Source organism: Dendrobates tinctorius, unplaced genomic scaffold (genome assembly GCF_039654945.1).
Source record: "Dendrobates tinctorius isolate UK_male_01 unplaced genomic scaffold, ASM3965494v1 ptg000036l, whole genome shotgun sequence".
Lineage (NCBI taxonomy): Eukaryota > Metazoa > Chordata > Amphibia > Anura > Dendrobatidae > Dendrobates > Dendrobates tinctorius.
The window spans coordinates 19,897,036-19,916,153 of record NW_027361704.1 but is presented as its reverse complement, the minus strand read 5'-3'; the positions used below and the strand labels follow the sequence as shown (position 1 = coordinate 19,916,153).

The following is a 19,118-nucleotide window of genomic DNA, read 5'->3' as shown; positions in this document are numbered from 1 at the left end:
GTCAACCCGTACTATCCGTCGGCATCTGAATGAAAAGGGACTGTATGGTAGGAGACCCAGGAAGACTCCACTTCTTACCCCGAGACATAAAAAAGCCAGGCTGGAGTTTGCCAAAACTTACCTGAAAAAGCCTAAAACATTTTGGAAGAATGTTCTCTGGTCAGATGAGACAAAAGTAGAGCTTTTAGGGCAAAAGCATCAACATAGAGTTTACAGGAGAAAAAAGAGGCATTCAAAGAAAAGTACACGGTCCCTACAGTCAAACATGGCGGAGGTTCCCTGATGTTTTGGGGTTGCTTTGCTGCCTCTGGCACTGGACTGCTTGACCGTGTGCTTAGCATTATGAAGTCAGAAGACTACCAACAAATTTTGCAGCATAATATAGGGCCCAGTGTGAGAAAGCTGGGTCTACCTCAGAGGTCATGGGTCTTCCAGCAGGACAATAACCCAAAACACACTTCAAAAAGCACTAGAAAATGGTTTGAGAGAAAGCACTGGAGACTTCTAAGGTGGCCAGCAATGAGTCCAGACCTGAATCCCATAGAACACCTGTGGAGAGATCTAAAAATGGCAGTTTGGAGAAGGCACCCTTCAAATATCAGGGACCTGGAGTAGTTTGCCAAAGAAGAATGGTCTAAAATTCCAGCAGAGCATTGTAAGAAACTCATTGATGGTTACCGGAAGCAGTTGGTCGCAGTTATTTTGGTTAAAGGTTGTGCAACCAAGTATTAGGCTGAGGGTGCCAATACTTTTGTCCAGCCCATTTTTGAAGTTTTGTGTGAAATGATCAATGTTTTGCTTTTTGCTTCATTCTCTTTTGTGTTTTTTCATTTAAGACAAATTAAATGAAGATAATAATACCAAAGAATTTGTGTTTGCAATCATTTTCAGGAAGAAACTGAATATTATCTGACAGAATTGCAGGGGTGTCAATACTTTTGGCCATGACTGTATGTGGAGTCGGGAAGGAATTTTTTTTCCCCAATGTGAAGCTTACCGTTTGCCACATGGGGTTTTTTTGCCTTCCTCTGGATCAACATGTTAGGGCAAGTTAGGATAGGATATGGGTTGAACTAGATGGACTTAAAGTCTCCCTTCAACCTTAATAACTATGTTACTATGTTACATTGTCCCAGGATGGCTAGGAAGGAGGCATGCTGGCGACTGCTCTCAGCATGCGCTCTCAAGCCACCTTACCTCCAGGACCCAGAAGGACCCAGCAGCCATCTTGGTGCCGGAGGTCTCCATGGAGACCACCAAAATAACACGATTGCATTGAGTTGTTCTGGTGGGAGTGCGCAGGGGCCCCCTCGCTGCGCGATGCTTCTCTACGCCGTCACTACTGAAAGTGGGATCAGAGGGGTTAGATGCCCACGATCGGAGCTAGCACCAATCGTGGGCGTTGCTGTGTGGCGTCAGCTGTCACATACAGCTGACACCCGCAAGCGATCGCCGCAGCGCTAAGCGTGAGCCCGTGCTGATCGTGCCTCCGCACTAGTACTGCTCCAGGCACAATCACACCTCCTGCAGAGCAGTACTAGTACAACGCATGTCGCAACGGGGTTAAACCACAAAATGTTATTTTAACCCCAATTTTTTTTTATTTTTAAAAATGATAGCAGGAGAAAAATGAACCCCAGAATTTGTTGTGCAATTTCTCCTGAGCATGCTGATACACCATATGTGAAGGAAACTATTTTCGAGGCACAATGCAAAGTTCAGAACGGAAGCAGCACCTTATTGGAGTTCACATTTTGCTAGACTGTTGAGGGTGCCATGTCACATTGGTCAAGTCAAGCCTTTAAGGTAGCAGAACCCACCATAAGAGAGCCCATTTTACAAACTACACCTCCCAATGAATTCATCTAGGGGTGCAGTGATCATATTCAAACCACAGGTGGGTCACTGAATTTTATACCACTGGGAAATGGAGAAAAAAAAATAATTACATTTGTCACCAAAATTGTGTTTTAGCCACAGATTTTACATTTTCACATGGTGAAATGTGTAAAAATAGCATCAAAATGTCACACAATGTCCGCTGAATGCAGAAATACCCCATATGTGGCTGTACAGTAGTGCTTAGCCATACAGCGAAACTCATATGGGACAGAGCACCCCTCGAGTGACAACTTCAGATGAATCCCCCCAAAGGGAGGCACTCACTATAATGAGACAGCAGAGTTACTCTGGACTCCATCTGGCCTCTGTTCAGCCGTGTCTTTTTCCAGAGGTGACCCACTTTTTGACATCGCCGTACCATAGGTCAGACTGTGTCCACAGTGCCTCCATCTGCCTCATTAGGTAATCTTCCGCCAGGTGTTCCATCTGAATCATGCATTTCAGATATTTACATGGAAACCCCAATGTAAGTGCTCTACACAGGATAAATGTGCGCCGAGACTTGCTGTGATCTTTTGGAGGCAGAATGAAAATATCGACAGCATGTGAAGTAATGTTTTAAACTTTTAGGCTATGTGCACACACTGCAGATTCGTCTGCGGATTCATATCTGCTGAACCGCAGGTAAAACGACCTGCGTTTTTTCCTGTGGATTGGCCTGCGGTTTTGCCCTGCGGTTTGCCACCTGGACAATGGAATAGGTGGCAAACCGCAGCAGAATCCGCAGAAACAATTGACATGCTGCGGAAAAAAAAAAAAAAATGCAGCTTTTCCGCAGGTAAAAATCCGCAGCATGTGCACAGCAGAATGTTAATCCCATAGGATAACATGCTACTTGTAGACTGTCTGCAGAACTGCTGCAGTTCTGCTGCGGTCAAAACTGCAGCAGAACCACAGCAAAAACCGCAGCGTGTGCACATGGCCTAAGGCTATGTGCACACGTTGCGGATTCTGCTGCACTTCTGCAGCGTTTTTGGCCCTGCGGAAACGCAGCAGTTCCGCAGACATGGTACAGTACCATGTTAGCCTATGGCATTTCAAATCCGCTGTGCTCACGCTGCGGTGTTTTCCACGCGGTCTTGCTGTGGTTTACAAACCGCAGCATGTCAATTGTTTGTGCGGATTCCGCAGCGGTTTCACACCTTTAACATAGTAGAGGTGTGAAACTGCAGGCCAAATCCGCAGGAAAACCGCAGATCACTTTACCTGCGGATCCGTGCGGAAAAACCCGCAGGTGAATCCGCAGCGTGCGCACATAGCCTTACGCCGCTCCAGTGCTTAGACAATTATTCGTCGGGTTGGTGTTATTACAGCGATACCAGATTTTTATATCGGTTGTTTGGTTTAGCTGCTGACACACACACACACACACACACACACACACACACACACACACACACACTAAAAGATGCTTTTTTTGTTTTCCAAAATAAAATGACTTTTTGCATCACCATATTTTAAAAGTTATAATTTTTCAATATTTCTGTTGAGGGCTTATTTGTGTGACAAGTTGGTATTTTTTTTTTGGTACCATTTTCGGACTCATGACTGTAGCATTGCTATACCTTATAACCTGACAGTGCTGCAGACACAAGTTAGCTTTATCATGCACTGTACATGCTCTAACTTGCTAGTTAAAAAACAACGGAGAAAAAGAACGATCAGAAGTCCCAAGATTAATGGAAAAAAAAAAAAAAAAAGAAAGAGAAAGGTCATCACGCTGAAACGCGCGTCGGGGAGGACGCACTGGGTGGGTAGCTTCTGGCTGGCACAGGTAATGGATTAACACTTTCATTTCCATACCTAGTTATATCATGCATTTTGTTTGCTGTACGTTAGGCCAGTTGGGATTGATGCAATATGCATAGGGGCATACATTATAGCCGTCTTTATTGAAATGTGATTTTCATTCAATTCTTTCCCTTTATAACTACCCATGTGTGATCCTGTTTTCTGTCCTACATGTGTTACTTGGTTGGATTTATGCCTTTCACTTTTTACCCCTATATCCTGTGACATTCAATAAAGTACATATTGTATTTTTTCATTAATCTTGGGACTTCTGATCGTTCTTTTTCTCCGTTGTTTGTTAATTATAGTCACGATTGTTCCTATACATAGTAAACTGGAGTCTTTTTGCCCATCAGACATACAAATGATATAAGGATATGATTTCTCATAGTGAATAATTGATATATGGGCAATTTTTCCATGAGGGTTCTTTGGTATCTAACTTGCTAGTGCCTGGTGATCCGGATGTCGTCATGACTGCATGGGATCACCATGGCAACAATAGGGATCTTGTGATGACGCTGCAGGGTCTCCAATCCAAGAGCACAGGGGATTTGTTCCCTTTGCCTGCTCTCTAAATGCGGTGATAGCACCAATCGCAGCTTTTAGGGGGTTAATGTGCCAGCAGCCCCCTGTGCGCAGGCGATCGCCATGACGTACATATACTGCATTGGACGGGAAGTAATTCCCAACCATGATGTATATGTACTGCAAATTTCAAGCAGGGGTTGAAAACAAAAAGGGCCAATGCTAAAGTTTAGGCACCCTGCATGATTAGTATCTAGCATTACCCCTTTTTGAAAGTATTATAGCTTGCAAACTCTTTGTAGCCAGCCAAGAGTCTTTCAATTCTTGTCTGAGGGATTTCCATCCATTCTACATTGGAAAATTCTTCCAGTTCTGTGAGATTTCTGGGTCGTCTTGTATGCACTGTTATTCTGATGTCTAGGCATAGAATTTCAATGAGGTTCATATCAGGGAACTGTGAGGGCCATTGTAAAACCTTCTGCATGCGTCTTTTGAGGTAGTGTATTGTGGATTTTGGATCATTTTTATTTATAGAAGCTATCCTCTTTTCAACTTCGGTTTTTGTTTTTTTTTACAGATGTTATGTTTGCATCAAAAATTTGTTGAAATTTCATTGAATCCATTCTTCTCTCTACTTGTGAAATGTGCCATTGGCTGCAACACAATCCCAAAGCATGATTGATCCAAACCCATGCTTAATGGTTAGCAAGATGTTATTTTATTGAACTTCTGTGCCCCTTTCTCTCCACATACAACTTTGATCATTGTGGCCAAAGAGTTCCATTTTAACATTCACAGGACTGGTTTCCAAAATTCATCAGGCTTGTTTAGAAGTTCTTTTGCATACTTCTGACGCTGAATTTTATGGGGAGGATGCAGGAGAAGTTTCTTCTGATGACTCTTCCATAAGGCCATATTTGTGCAAGCGTCTCTGAATAGTACAACAATGTACCACTGCAGAGTCCAGAGGCTGCTAAATCTTTCTGAAGGTCTTTTGCGGGGGTCCTGATTTGCCTCTGTAGCAATCCTACAAGCAGCCCTCACTGAAAGTTTTATTGGTCTTCCGGACGTTATCTTCACCTCCACTGTACCGATTAACGGCCATTTCTTAATTACATTTCGAACTGAGGCAGGGCAACTTAAAAACATTTGCCATCTTCTTATAGCCTTCTCCTGCTTTGTGGGCCTCCACCATATTAATTTTCAGAGTGCTAGGCAGCTGGTTATCTGAGCACACAAATCTCCAAGGGTGCCCAAACTTTTAAGTTTTGCATTGGCACAGTCTTACTTTTGCGATTTTTAAAATCTAAAAATGAATATATCTACTATATATTCGTCCTATTCTGTCTGCAATGGAAATCCCTCGGCGCTGATTGGGCGCGACCAATCAGCGTATTCGAACGACGCACGCCTCCGTCGGGTTCTAGAATACCCAATGTATTAGAATCGGGCCACCATCTAGGATAATTAAAAAAAAAAAAAAAAGAAAAAATATATATATATATATATATATATATATATATATATATATATATATATATATATATATATATATATATATATTATTTTGTGAGAATCATGTGGGAATAGTGGATGAGGGCAGGTATATCTCGCCCAGATTCCTTTCCTATGTGGCCTAGTCTGGTCAGTATCGCACCTGCTTGCTGATGAATAATGGGGGGTGGATATAAAAGGATGCAAGGTGGTTGTGTGAGTGTCTCAGCCTGGGAACACAGAGAGCCTGTCTGTGTGAGAGACACACGTGAGTGGAAGCAGTGCCCACGGCAACTGTGGTTTGGCTGGACGGGAGAAGCCCGCCAGTTGGTAGTTAGGTTGTCCATTGTTTAGTTAGTGCCGGACAGGCAAGGATTTGTTTTATGTTTTATTTCCTTTTTGCATTGCTTTCACCGTTAATAAACCTGACTCGGTCAGTTACACCCGCATCCCAGCTCTGCGCCTGAGTTTCATGCTGAACGCACGTGACCTTTGACCCCAGCAAAGGCGATCCCGGAGTGTTTTATCAATATATACACTCACTGGCCACTTTATTAGGTACACCATGCTAGTAAGGGGTTGGACCCCCTTTTGCCTTCAGAACTGCCTCAATTCTTCGTGGCAGAGATTCAACAAGGTGCTGGAAGCATTCCTCAGAGATTTTGGACCATATTGACATGATGGCATCACACAGTTGGCGCAGATTTGTCGGCTGCACATCCCTGATGCGAATCTCCCGTTCCACCACATCCCAAAGATGCTCTATTGGATTGAGATCTGGTGACTGAGGAGGCCATTTGAGTACAGTGAACTCATTGTCATGTTCAAGAAACCAATCTGAGATGATTCGAGCTTTATGACATGGCGCATTATCCTGCTGAAAGTAGCCATCAGATGTTGGGTACATTGTGGTCATAAAGGGATGGACATGGTCAGCAACAATACTCAGGTAGGCTGTGGCGTTGCAACGATGCTCAATTGGTACCAAGGGGCCCAAAGAGTGCCAAGAAAAAATTCCCCACACCATGACACCACCACCACCAGCCTGAACCGTTGATACAAGGCAGGATGGATCCATGCTTTCATGTTGTTTACGCCAAATTCTGACCCTACCATCCGAATGTCGCAGCAGAAATCGAGACTCATCAGACCAGGCAACGTTTTTCCAATCTTCTACTGTCCAATTTCGATGAGCTTGTGCAAATTGTAGCCTCAGTTTCCTGTTCTTAGCTGAGAGGAGTGGTACCCAGTGTGGTCTTCTGCTGCTGTAGCCCATCTGCCTCAAAGTTCGACGCACTGTGCGTTCAGAGATGCTCTTCTGCCTACCTTGGTTGTAACGGGTGGCAATTTGAGTCACTGTTGCCTTTCTATCAGCTCGAACCAGTCTGCCCATTCTCCTCTGACCTCTGGCATCAACAAGGCATTTCCGGCCACAGAACTGCCGCTCACTGGATTTTTTTTCTTTTTCGGACCATTCTCTGTAAACCCTAGAGATGGTTGTGCGTGAAAATCCCAGTAGATCAGCAGTTTCTGAAATACTCAGACCAGCCCTTCTGGCACCAACAATCATGCCACGTTCAAAGGCACTCAAATCACCTTTCTTCCCCATACTGATGCTCGGTTTGAACTGCAGGAGATTGTCTTGACCATGTCTACATGCCTAAATGCACTGAGTTGCCGCCATGTGATTGGCTGATTAGAAATTAAGTCTTAACACACAGTTGGACAGGTGTACCTAATAAAGTGGCCAGTGAGTGTGTATGTATATTATATATATATATATCTCTATCTATATCTATCTATCAATGGAAATGTGTCATCTTTAACTTTAGTCCTTCTAGAGATCATTTCATCTTCAATTGTTTTTAACTGTTCACAATAAGGGTACGTTTCCACGGTCAGTAAATGCTGCGGGTTTGACGCTGAACACATCTGCAGCGTCAAACCCGCAGCTTCGAGATGTTACAGCATAGTGGATGGGATTTCATGAAATCCCATGTCCACTATGCATTCAGAGATGCAGGCGGCATACCTGCGGCACGACTTTATAGACTGCAGCATCTCTATTTACGATGCGGAGACGCTAAGTCCCCGCAGCGTAAAATTTCCCATAGACTCATTAGATGCGGTAAAACCGCATCTACTAGTCACATGCATAAATACTGCGGAAACGCAGCTTACTATGCATGTGTACTAATTTAAATGTTTTCCCTTGTGACCGCCGGAAGTTGGCATCAACCGTAGTACTCGATGACTGGAGCTGACCGCGAGAACTGCCGTGCACGTGACCGCTGGGGTTCTCTCACTTGCACTGTAGTTCTCGCGATAAGCTGACTGTGAGAACCAGCCTAGTGACCTCCGGAGATCTCCAGTGGTCATCTGCATGCTCTGCTGAATCTGGATGTCAGGCATCCACAGGTGGCAGAGCTGGACTCATCGTAGGACACTCGTTATTAAGGACTGTGTCATAACAGGGAGTATGTGTTGGTTTATTTTAATTTTTGTTTTAGGAGAACGAGAGCGTCGCAGGAATGAGTATAATATAATGGGAAAACTGTGTAGTGTTTTATTTTATTAAAGTTCTTTATACTGGCTGTGTCTTTAATTATTATATTATAACTCTAGGATTAGTAATGGATAGGTATCTTATTGACGCCTCTCCATTACTTAGCCAGGCTTGATGTCACCTTACAATAACAGTATTTTAGGTTACTTAAAATCTGTTTCTCCCAGCCATTATTGGGTGGGGAGAGTTACACAGGAGCCATGGTTGTATGCTGCTGCCACTAGGAGGCTGCCACTACGCACAAAAAAAGGTTAGCTCCTCATCCGCAGTGTACACCCCACCGACTGGCACTATAACAGTTAGTGAGAAAGCAGTAGGAGAAACAAGATTGAAAGAACACAAAAACAGACATCTTAACTGTTAACCATAGAACACAAAACATAGGAACAGATTGGTAGGGTGCTGTGTCCTCCAATGAAGGCTACGAGAAACAGATTTTACGGTAAGCAAACGAAAATCCTGCTATCGCTTCATTGGGGGACACAGGAACCATGAGAAATCCCAAAGCAGTCCCTGGGGAGGGAAAGGCAAACTTCCATTAGGTCAGAGAACTCACCACAGCCGCCCGCAAGATCCTTCTGCCTAGGCTGGCGTCAGCCGACGCATAGGTATGGACACTGTAAAATTTGGCGAACATGTGGACGGAAGACCAGGTTGCCACTTTGCAAAGCTGCAGTGCCGAAACCCTGTGGTGCACTGCCCAGGAGGCACCCACAGGTAGAGTGAGCCTTAATCCCAGGAGGGGGCACTCTGTTCTTGACCCGGTAAGCCTCCAAAATTGCTGTTCTGATCCAGCAACCAATAGTCGCCTTCGCGCACCATCTAGAATGACAGAGTCCATCTTCCGAAAAGAAGCAGTTCTCGCCAGGTAGACTCCCACCGCCCTGACCAGGTCTAGCTTGTTCAAGGAACGCTCCAGAGTATGAGTCGGAGCAGGACAAAAGGAAGGTAGAACGATGTCCTCATTTAAGTAGAAAGCTGACACCACCTTGGGGAGGAAGGAAGGCGAAAGCCGCAGGACCACCTTGTCCTGGTGAAGAACCAAGAAAGGAGGTCGACAAAAGAGTGCCGCCAACTCCGAGACACGCCGGATGGAGTTGATGGCCACGAGAAAGGCCACCTTGCAGGACAAAAAAAAAAAAAAACAGGGAAACCTCACTGAGAGGCTCAAAGGGAGAACCTTTCAGGGCCTCTAGGACTAGATTGAGATCTCAGGGATCCACGGGGGCCCGATACAGAAGTGCTGCATCCGCTATCCCCTGAAGAAGGGTCTTGACCTGCTGTCGGGAGGAGAATGGAAAGGTGGTGATACGTGACCCTTTAGAGACCTAAAAGGGCAAGACCCACATCCAGGCTCGCCTGGAGGAATGCCAAAGTAGAAGGGAGAAAAAAAAAAAAAAAAAAAAAAAAAGACATTGAATGGGTGTGATTGGACTCGCACCAGCTGAAATTGGCCTTCCAGGTTCAATAGTAGATCCTGGAAGACGACGGATTCCTAGCACGGATCATTGTGTGAATTACCCGATCTGAAAGACCTGACGCTTTCAGAACTGTGGTTTCAACGGCCATGCCGTTAAATTGAGCGACTGAGAATTTGGGTGGCAGATCGGACCTTGAGACACCAGATCTGATCTGTCTGGGAGCCTCCAGGGAGCGTCCGCAAGAAGGTTGACGATGTCCGCGAACCAAGACCTTCTGGGCCAATCCAGTGCAATGAGAATAACTGGCACCCCCTTCCGCCTTGATCTTCAACAGCTTGTGAAAAAGAGTAAGGGGGAGGGGACAGATAGGGAAGCACGAACTGTGACCAAAGAATGGACAGAGCATCGGCGCCCACCGCGAGAGGATCGTGGGTCCTGGAAATGAACCGTGGAACTTTCCTGTTCAGATGGGACGCCATAAGGTCCACATCCGGGGTCCCCCAACAAGGCAAATTTGATGGAAGATGCAGGGAACCATTCCCCTGCCGCGAGTCCCTTGCGGCTGAGAAAGTCGGCGGCCCAGTTGTCTACGCCGGGAATATGTACCGCAGATATCGCTGTAACTGTCACCTCTGCCCAAAAGGAGGATTTTGGAAACCTCGGCCAAGGAACTCAGACTACCTTCCTGGTGGTTGACTTATGCCACCGATGTGGCATGGTCTGTCTGAATTCGAATTGGCAGACCCCTGAGATGCCTTTCCCAGTGGAGGAGGGACAGAAAAATTGCCCGTATCTCAAGGACGTTGATCGGCAGAGCGGACTCTTGTACCAACCAACGTCCTTGGACGGTCAGATGGTGAAAAACCGCACCTCAGCAGAGAAGGCTGGCGTCAGTCGTCACAACTTGCCAGTGGAAGGGAAGGAAGGACTGGCCCTGGGAGAGGAGAAGTGATGTCAGCCACTAATTGAGGGACGATTTGGCCTGGAATGAGAGTCGAATTGGCCGATCCAGAGAAGAGACAGACCTGTTCCACTGCGAAAGGATGGCCTGCTGAAGCGGTCCTGAGTGGAATTGCGTGAAGGGGTACGCCTCAGACATTGCCACCATCCTCCCTAGGACCTTCATGGCTGATCGGAAGGACGTAAGCCGAGGGCCCTGAAGCAAGCGAACCTCCCACCGTAGAATTATTCTTTTTCTTGGGGAGAAAGACCCTTGTCTGACGGGCGTTGAACAACATGCCTAGAAACACAAGGTGGTGTGTCGGAACAAGGCAGGACTTCTTCCTGTTGATAAGCCAAACGAATCGGGACAGGGTGTCGAGGATGATGGTCAGACTTTCGTGAGCCTAGGAAAAAGAGGATGTCGAGGTACAGAAAGAATAGACCTCTGATCCTCAAGAAGGCCATTAATGCTGCCATGATTTTTGTGAAAACCCTGGGAGCAGTGGCGAGACCGAACAGCAGGGCGACAAACTGATAATGGTCCTGATCTACTGCAAAACACAGGAATTTATGTCCAGGTAATATAGGGGCATGCAGATAAGCGTCCTGAATGTCTATGGAGCACAGTAATTCCTGTGCCTCTATGGAAGCGATTACTGGACGAAGGGACTCCATCCTGAAATGTCGCAGGTGGACACACTTGTTCAGCAACTTGAGATCCAGAATGGGCCGAACCACGCTGTCTTTTTTCGGCACCACAAATAGGGTTAAGTAGAAACCTGTGAAACATTCTGTTTCTGGTACGGGGATGATCACCCTCGAATTGAGGAGGGAGGTGATGGATGCAATGAAACCCAGGACCAAAGCGGGGTCTCTTGGAGGTTGGGATTCAAAGAATTGATCCCAGAGCCGAGAAACAAATTCTATTTTGTATCCTGAGGATACAACTTCCCTGACCCAAGCGTCCTCCACCGAGGCGAGCCAAACGTCTCTGAAGGAAAGGAGACGGCCGCCCAACTGGGGAGATGCGCTGGGGTATCCTTGACAGTCATGCAGCGGTAGACCTTCCAGGTCTGGACCTGGTGGATATACCTTGGGAGGAATGGGAGCGCCAGGACGGGGTGGGCCTAAAGGAAACTTTCTTGCTATCTTGGCACGCTTGTGGCCTCTGCTGGTGGAAAGGAGTGTCGTCGCGAAACGACGAAAGGGCCGAAAAAAACGAAACTGCCGCTTCGGAAGAGGCCGATGGGATTTGGACTGGGGGAGAAGAGAGCTTGTGTCCCCAGTGGTGTCTTTAATAATCTGGTCCAGCCTGGCACCGAAAAGACATGATCCCTGAAAACGCAGGCTGGTAAGGGACTTTTTTGATGACCAGTCCGCCTGCCAGGCCTTAAGCCAAACTTTATGCCGAATGCCAACGACGTTGCTGGACGCCTGAGCTGCGCAAGACATGGCATCCAGGGAGGAAGAGACCAAATACTCGTCTGCGTGAGAAATCTGGTTGGCGAGCTCTGCCAGCTGTTCTGGATGAGGCCCCTGCCAGAATGCATTGCCAGAGATCCTTGACCAATTTGGCTATGGCCTTTGAAACCCAATGGGAAGCAAAGGCTGGACCTAGAGTAGACGCGGCCGCTTCGAAGGCTGACTTCGCAACGGATTCTATAATTCTGTCATTAGAATCCCTAATGCTAGTTTCACACTAGCGTTTTGAGGTGCAGCGTACACGCGCTGTGAAGCTCCTCCCCCTGCCGTGCCTCCTCCGGTCAGCTCCGCCTATTGGGGCATGACACTGCATGCGATCTGCGTACCCCATCTTTAGCACTGGGTACACAGGCCGTGCGCAGGTATGCTTTTGCCAGCGCATGCTTCCTTTTGACGATGCGCAGACCTGCGCCAAACGCATCGTGTTGCATTTTGGTGCGGCTGGCGCACCGTCAAAAAGAGGATAAAGATGGCACCAATGGCCGCCTGTACTGAGGCAGGGAGCAGTGGACAGAGCCAGGCGCCGGGACAGAAAGAGGAAGCACAAGACTGGCAGGAGAAAATCCTACCCAAGTGAAGATGGGGGGTGGAGTCACAATGCAGGACAAGGCCCAAACAGAAGCAGGGGCCTAGATTAAACCCGGCGCCTGCAGGCAGTGTGGGGCGACGTGGAGGTACCAAAAAGCATCGGAACTACCGCAGCGATTACCCCCAACCTGGGAGACATTACAAAACAGGTAGCCCAGTCTGAACGTGCCGGGAGCGGGGAACTGCAGAGATCAAGGGGACGGCGGTCTGCAAAAGACATTCTAAGATAAGGGCCCTGGACCCCTATGCTGTAAGGCACCAGTGATTACCCCTGATATACCCATGTACCACAGCCCAGGGTCCTGCTTGTAGGAAAGAAAGGGACGCATGAGAAGGGGACACTAGCCGAAAGGGGGGCTAGGGTGGGAAATACTCACCTTCATCTGTATACGACCTTCATATTTTCTGGAAGAAAGCCTGGGGAAAGAGGAAAGAGGTACCTAGTCTTCCAGGCGATGCCAAGGACATCCAGAAAAATCCTGTTGATGGACGTCCGCGTCTCCTCAAACCGAGAGGTTCTGGAGGGCAAGTGGGTGGGAGACGGGGGCTAGGACCGATCCGAATCGCCTGAACACGCTTCTGTGTTAGGTGCTCTTGGTCCTGTCGGGAATACATATGAGGATACAGGGCGGAGCGTCAGCCTCCCAGTGGCAGCAGCATACACTCATGGTTCCTGTGTCCCCCAATGAAGCGATGGAGAATCAAAGATGACATCAACCCCCCAACTATTACCCCATATGCCACCGCTACAGGGCAGTGGGAGAGAGTGTGCTGGAATTGGCACATCTTACAGATGCACCTTTTCTGTGGCGGGTGAGAGCTGGTGTTTGTAGCTGGGGGGGGGGGGCAATATCCATGGCCCCTTCCTAGGCTATGAATATCAGCCCGCAGCTGTCTGCATAGCCTTTCCTGGCTGAAAAATTATAGGGGGACCCAACGTCATTTTTGGGGGTCCCCCTATTTTAATAGCCAGTTGAGGCCAAATATACAGCTGTGGGATTATATTAGTAGCCTGGGAAGATCCATGGGTATTACCCACTTCCCAGGCTATAAACATCGGCCCCCAGTCGCTGGCTTTCCCTCTCTGGTATGGAAAAGATGCATGTGACCTGCCAGTAACCTCAGATGCAGATTTCACCTGTGTCAAATCCTGAGCCAATCCGGACTATGGAAACATACCGTAACAGTAAATTTTACCAGGGGTGCAAACGTTTACACACCACTGTGTGTGCGTCTAAGATATATACATACACAATACACAGCTCAAAAAATAAAGAGAACTGAAATATCACATCCTAGATATCACTAAATGAAATACTCCAGTTGCAAAATCTTTATTCCTTAAATAGTGGAATGTGTTGAGAACGAACAATAAAACAAAAATCATAAAGATAAATCAAAATCAAAAGTGGAAAATCAAATTACAAGCGGATCCAATTTCAGTGGAAATGACTCAAGACAAGGAAATTATGCTCAGTAGTGTGTGGGGCCTCCACGTGCCTGTATGACCTCCCTACAACGCATGAGCATGGTACTGATGAGGTCTTGATGTTCTCCTGAGGGATCTCTTCCCAGACCTGGATGAAAGCATCAGTCAACTGCTTGACAGTCTGTGGTGCAACGTGGCGTTGGTGGATGGAACAGGCAAGATGTCCCAGATGTGCTCGATTGGATTCAGGTCTGGGGAACAGGCAGATCAGTCCCTAGCATCAATGTCTTCATCATGCAGGAACGAACTTGTGACACAGTTCAGCCACGAGGCCTAGCATTATCATGTATCAGAAGAAGCCCATGGCCCACTGCACATGCATATGGTCTCACAATGGGTCTGAGGATCTCACCCCGATAAATAGCAATCAAGGTACCTGGGGATAGTACATGGAGGACTGTGAACTCCTCCAAATAAATACCTCCCCACACCTTTACTGACCCACTGCAAAACTTGAATGCTGAAGGATGTTGCAGGCAGAACATTCTTCACGGCATCTCCAGACTCTGTCATGTCTGTCACATGCGCTCAGTGTGAACCTGCTTTCATGCGTGAAGAGGACAGGGTGCAAATGTCGACTCTGCCAATCTTGATGTTCTCTGGCAAATGCCAAATCTACCTGCACGGTGATGGGCAGTAAGCAGAACACCCACTTGTGGACGTCGGGCCCTCATTCCACCCTAATGGAATCAGTTTTTGACAGTTTGAGCGGACACATAGATGTTAGGGGCCTGATGGAGGTCTTTTTGCAACCCTCTGGCACTGCTGCTCCTGTTGCTCCATGTGCATATGAGGAGGTAGAAGTTCAGCTGCTGGGTTGTTGGCCTACTTGCCCACATCTCCTGGTATTTATGTGCCATCCTGGATGAACTGCACTACCTGAGCAACTTCTATGGGTTACTTCTGTACCTCTAGAGGTGAGAATGACAAAATGAAAAAGGTTACCAAAACAACAACCAAAAAAGGATGAGAACTGGTCTGTGGTCACCTGCAGAACCACTTCTTTATAGGGGTTGTTTGCTAATTGCTTAACATTTCTACCTAGTGTTCCTTCCTGTATCTACCTCTATATGCAACCATTTATTTTTTTATTGTTCTGCAGTTTGTCCTGAAGAAATCGTTTTGGTTTAAATTCATGTTGACAGTAAACTACATACCTACTTCATCCAGTTTTTGAATCCACACGTCCATTTGGCAGGGCAGGTTTAACCCATTTTCTTTCTTCAACGTTCATCTCTCCTTATGGGTCTGCGGCAGCCGCTTTTAAAGTGTCATATGTGAATGTGGGTACACAACCCTAACCAGGTGAGCAATTTTTCATGTTTTATCTCTATTGCTTTTCGAGGTTCTATCACTGTCTCATGTACACACTGACAATTTTGTCTGCTGTACAGATTCTTTTGAACCCTTTCGCGCTTGGGTCCGTTTTTGACTTCGTGACCGGGCCAATTTTTTCAATTCTGACCAGTGTCACTTTATGAGGTCATAACTCTAGAACGCTTCAATGGATCCCGGTGATTCCAAGTATGTTTTCTTGTGGCATATTGTACTTTATGATAGTGGTAAAATTTGTTTGATATGACTTGCGTTTTTGTTTAAAAAAAAAAATGGAAATGTGGCGAAAATTTTGTAATTTTCAAACTTTTATGCCCTTAAATCAGAGTAATATAGCATAAAGCAGTTAATTAAAATTTCACATATGTCTACTTTACATCAGCACAATTTTTTAAACAATTTTTTTTTTTTTTTTTTAGGAAATTATAAGAGTGAAAAAGTTGACCACCGATTTCTCATTATTCCAAGCAAATTAACAAAACCATTTCTTTTAGGGACCACTTCACATTTGAAATTAGTTTGTGGGGTCAATATGACAGAAAATACCCAAAAGTGACAACATTCTAAAAACTGCACCCTTCAAGGTGCTCAAAACCACATTCAAGAAGTTTATTAACCCTATACATGCTTCACAGGAACTGAAGCAATGTGGACGGAAAAAATGAACATTTAACTTTTTTTTCAAACATTTTACTTCTTTTTCACAAACATTTTACTTCATGTGCTAGTCCCTTGTACAGTCCACATATACAGTGGTGTGAAAGTGTTTGTCCCCTTCCTGATCTCTTATTGGAAAACAACAACAGACCATCATTTGAAAACTGCATTTTGTGTTTACTTGTGTAATCTTTGTCTAATATTTAAATTTGTTTGGCGATCTGAAACATTTAAGTGTGACAAACATGCAAAAGAATAGGAAATCAGGAAGAGGCAAACCCTTTCACACAACCGTAAATTTATACATATACACAAGATCTCTTCTGAGGCTTTTTTTCCATAAGCTAAACAAGCCCAACTTTTCCAACCCCTCATAAGAGAGGCCTTCCACCCCATGTAATAATCTAGTTGCCCACCTGTGAACTGACTAAGTTCTGAATATTCTTTTTAAAATGTGGAGCCCAAAACTGGATTCCATGTTCTAGATGTGGCCTCATAATTGATTTAAACCTAAGTGCTTTGATCACACTTACCAGATCAGCTCCAGCTTGAAGCAATGCTTCTGCCACATCTGTGTGGCCATTTTCACATGCATATGTCAGAGCTGTGTCTCCTGTAGCCGTGGAGGCATGGACATTTGCACCTTAAAGTAAAAACATCAGAGTTTTGCGTCTGCAATAACCATCTAGTGGGAGATTAAAGGGTTTGTGAAGGAATTAAAAAAAAAAAATTAGGTACCGTATATACCTGTGTATAAGTCGAGATTTTTCAGCTTTTTTGGGGGGGCTGAAAGTCCCCCTCTCGGCTTATACGCAAGTCATATACCAGGGGTCGTGGGGGAAGGGGGGAGTGTCAGGTCATACTTACCTGGCGCGTCTCTGCAGCGCCCCCCCCCCCCCCCGCATCTCACACTGTCTCACTTCCTTCAGCAGTCACGTGGTAACGCTCATTAAAGTCATGAATATGCGCATATTTATTACTTTAATGAGCGGTACCACGTGACCACTGAAGGACGGAACCCGAGAACGGGAGAAGCAGGGGGGCTGCAGAGACTGCGCCAGGAGGGGGTAAGTATAAGCTATATTCACCTATCCCCACTCCACCGCTGCTTTCCTCTCCTCCGCGACCTGTCTGATGTTCAGGTCAGAGGGCGCGGTGACGTAGTTAGTGTGTGCCGTGCCCTCTGCCTGAACGTCACTGACAGAGGGACCCGGCGGACAGAGCGACGCGCAGCCATGGAGCGGGGATCAGTAAATATCGCCAGTGCCGAGGCACCTGTCCCCGCCTGCTCAGGACACTGGTACCGGGCCCCCAGCGACAAGAGGAGTGTGTCTTTTTCCTTTTTTTTTTTTTTTTATTTGCAGCAGCATATGGGGGCATAAACTATGGAGCATCTTATGGGGAAATAATCTATGGAGCATCTTATGGGGGCATAACCTATGGAGCATCTTATGGGGGCATAACCTATGGAGGATCTTATGGGGGCATAACCTTTATGGGGCAGCATATGGGGCATAATCTATGGAATATCTTATGGGGCCATAACCTTTATGGGGCATCATATGGGACATATTATATGAAGCATCTTATGGGGCCCATTATTAACCTTTGTGCAGCATTATATGGGGTGTATTTTGTATGGAGCATCTTATGGGGCCATCATGAACTGTATGGAGCAATATATGGGGCTCCTGATGCAATATGGATATTCAAAAACATTTAACCTACTGCTGTCTCAATTAATTTAACTTTTATTGGTATCTATTTTTATTTTTGAAATTTACCAGTAACTGCTGCATTTTACACCCTAGGCTTATACGCAAGTCAATAAGTTTTCCCAGTTTTGTGGCAAATTTAGGGGGGGGGGGGGTCAGCTTATACACGAGTACATACGGTAATTTTAGAAATTTCCTTAGCTTGTATGTGCCATTATAGATCAACCCTTGGACGACCACCATATACAAGGTCTATGTACCCCATGGACAGCCATACAAGTGCATGCATTTGTATACGTTTAACTGTTTATAAATTATGTCAACCATAATTTTAACCCCTTCGCGACATCTGAAGTATTGTGCCAGCCTTAGCCTTGGGCTTGCACGGCGAGCCTGCATCTTTCCCAGCATATGACGGCTGATTCAATCAGTCGTCATGTGTCTTTAACAGCCGTGTGCTTAGTGGAGCTCTGTGCATGGCTGTAAACCTTTTAAATTCCACTGTCAGTCCCCAAGGTAACTAACAGTAAAACATGAGGGGGAAAACACTGCAATACAGTGCAACATGTGTCAATCTTTGCAAAACATTGTATCTATCCCAAAATGGTATCAGTAGAAATGTCTACTCTGGGTGCAAAAATAAGCCCTAACAAAGCCCCAAATCCAGAAAAATGAAAATGTTACGGGTCTAGGAAAGTGGCAGCTTTTTTTTTCCGTACAAATTTATGATTTTTTTCTCCCACCATTTAAGGAAGAAAAAACAAACACTAAATGTTTGGTATGTGCGAACTCCTACTGATCAGGAGAATTATACTACTTTGTCAGTTTTACTAAACAGTGAACAAAGGAAGTAACCCTCCCCTCCACAAAAAAAATTAAAAAAATTGTGGAATTGCACTTTTTTCTGCAATTTCATAGCACTTAGAACTTCACCGCTTTCCAGTGCATCACATGATACAATGAATGGTGTTATTCAAAAGTACAACTTGCCCTGCAAAAAACAAGCAGTCATACGGCTATGATGAAAAATTTATGGCTCTTGGAAGGGGGAAAAAAAAAAAAGGAAAAGGTCAGGGTCATGAAGGGGTTAAGGGGACTGGCCATCTTTCCTTTAATGTGTCGGTGACATAATTTTGTGCCACTTAGTTCTCCTCCTGCAATTGTTAATCTTTCCCCACAGATGCACAACTATCCAGTCCATACAATGG

The 19,118-nt window shown here is 45.8% G+C and overlaps 1 protein-coding gene across 1 annotated transcript in view; it reads right to left on the bottom strand.

Moving 5' to 3' along the window:
* Positions 1-19,118, bottom strand: part of LOC141087894 (ankyrin repeat and KH domain-containing protein 1-like) — a 292,502-nt gene that overhangs the window by 124,186 nt on the left and 149,198 nt on the right. Inside the window, exon 10 of the mRNA XM_073573744.1 lies at positions 16,729-16,838. Within this exon, the coding sequence (XP_073429845.1) occupies positions 16,729-16,838 (110 nt within the window). The remainder of the gene's footprint in view (positions 1-16,728; positions 16,839-19,118) is intronic.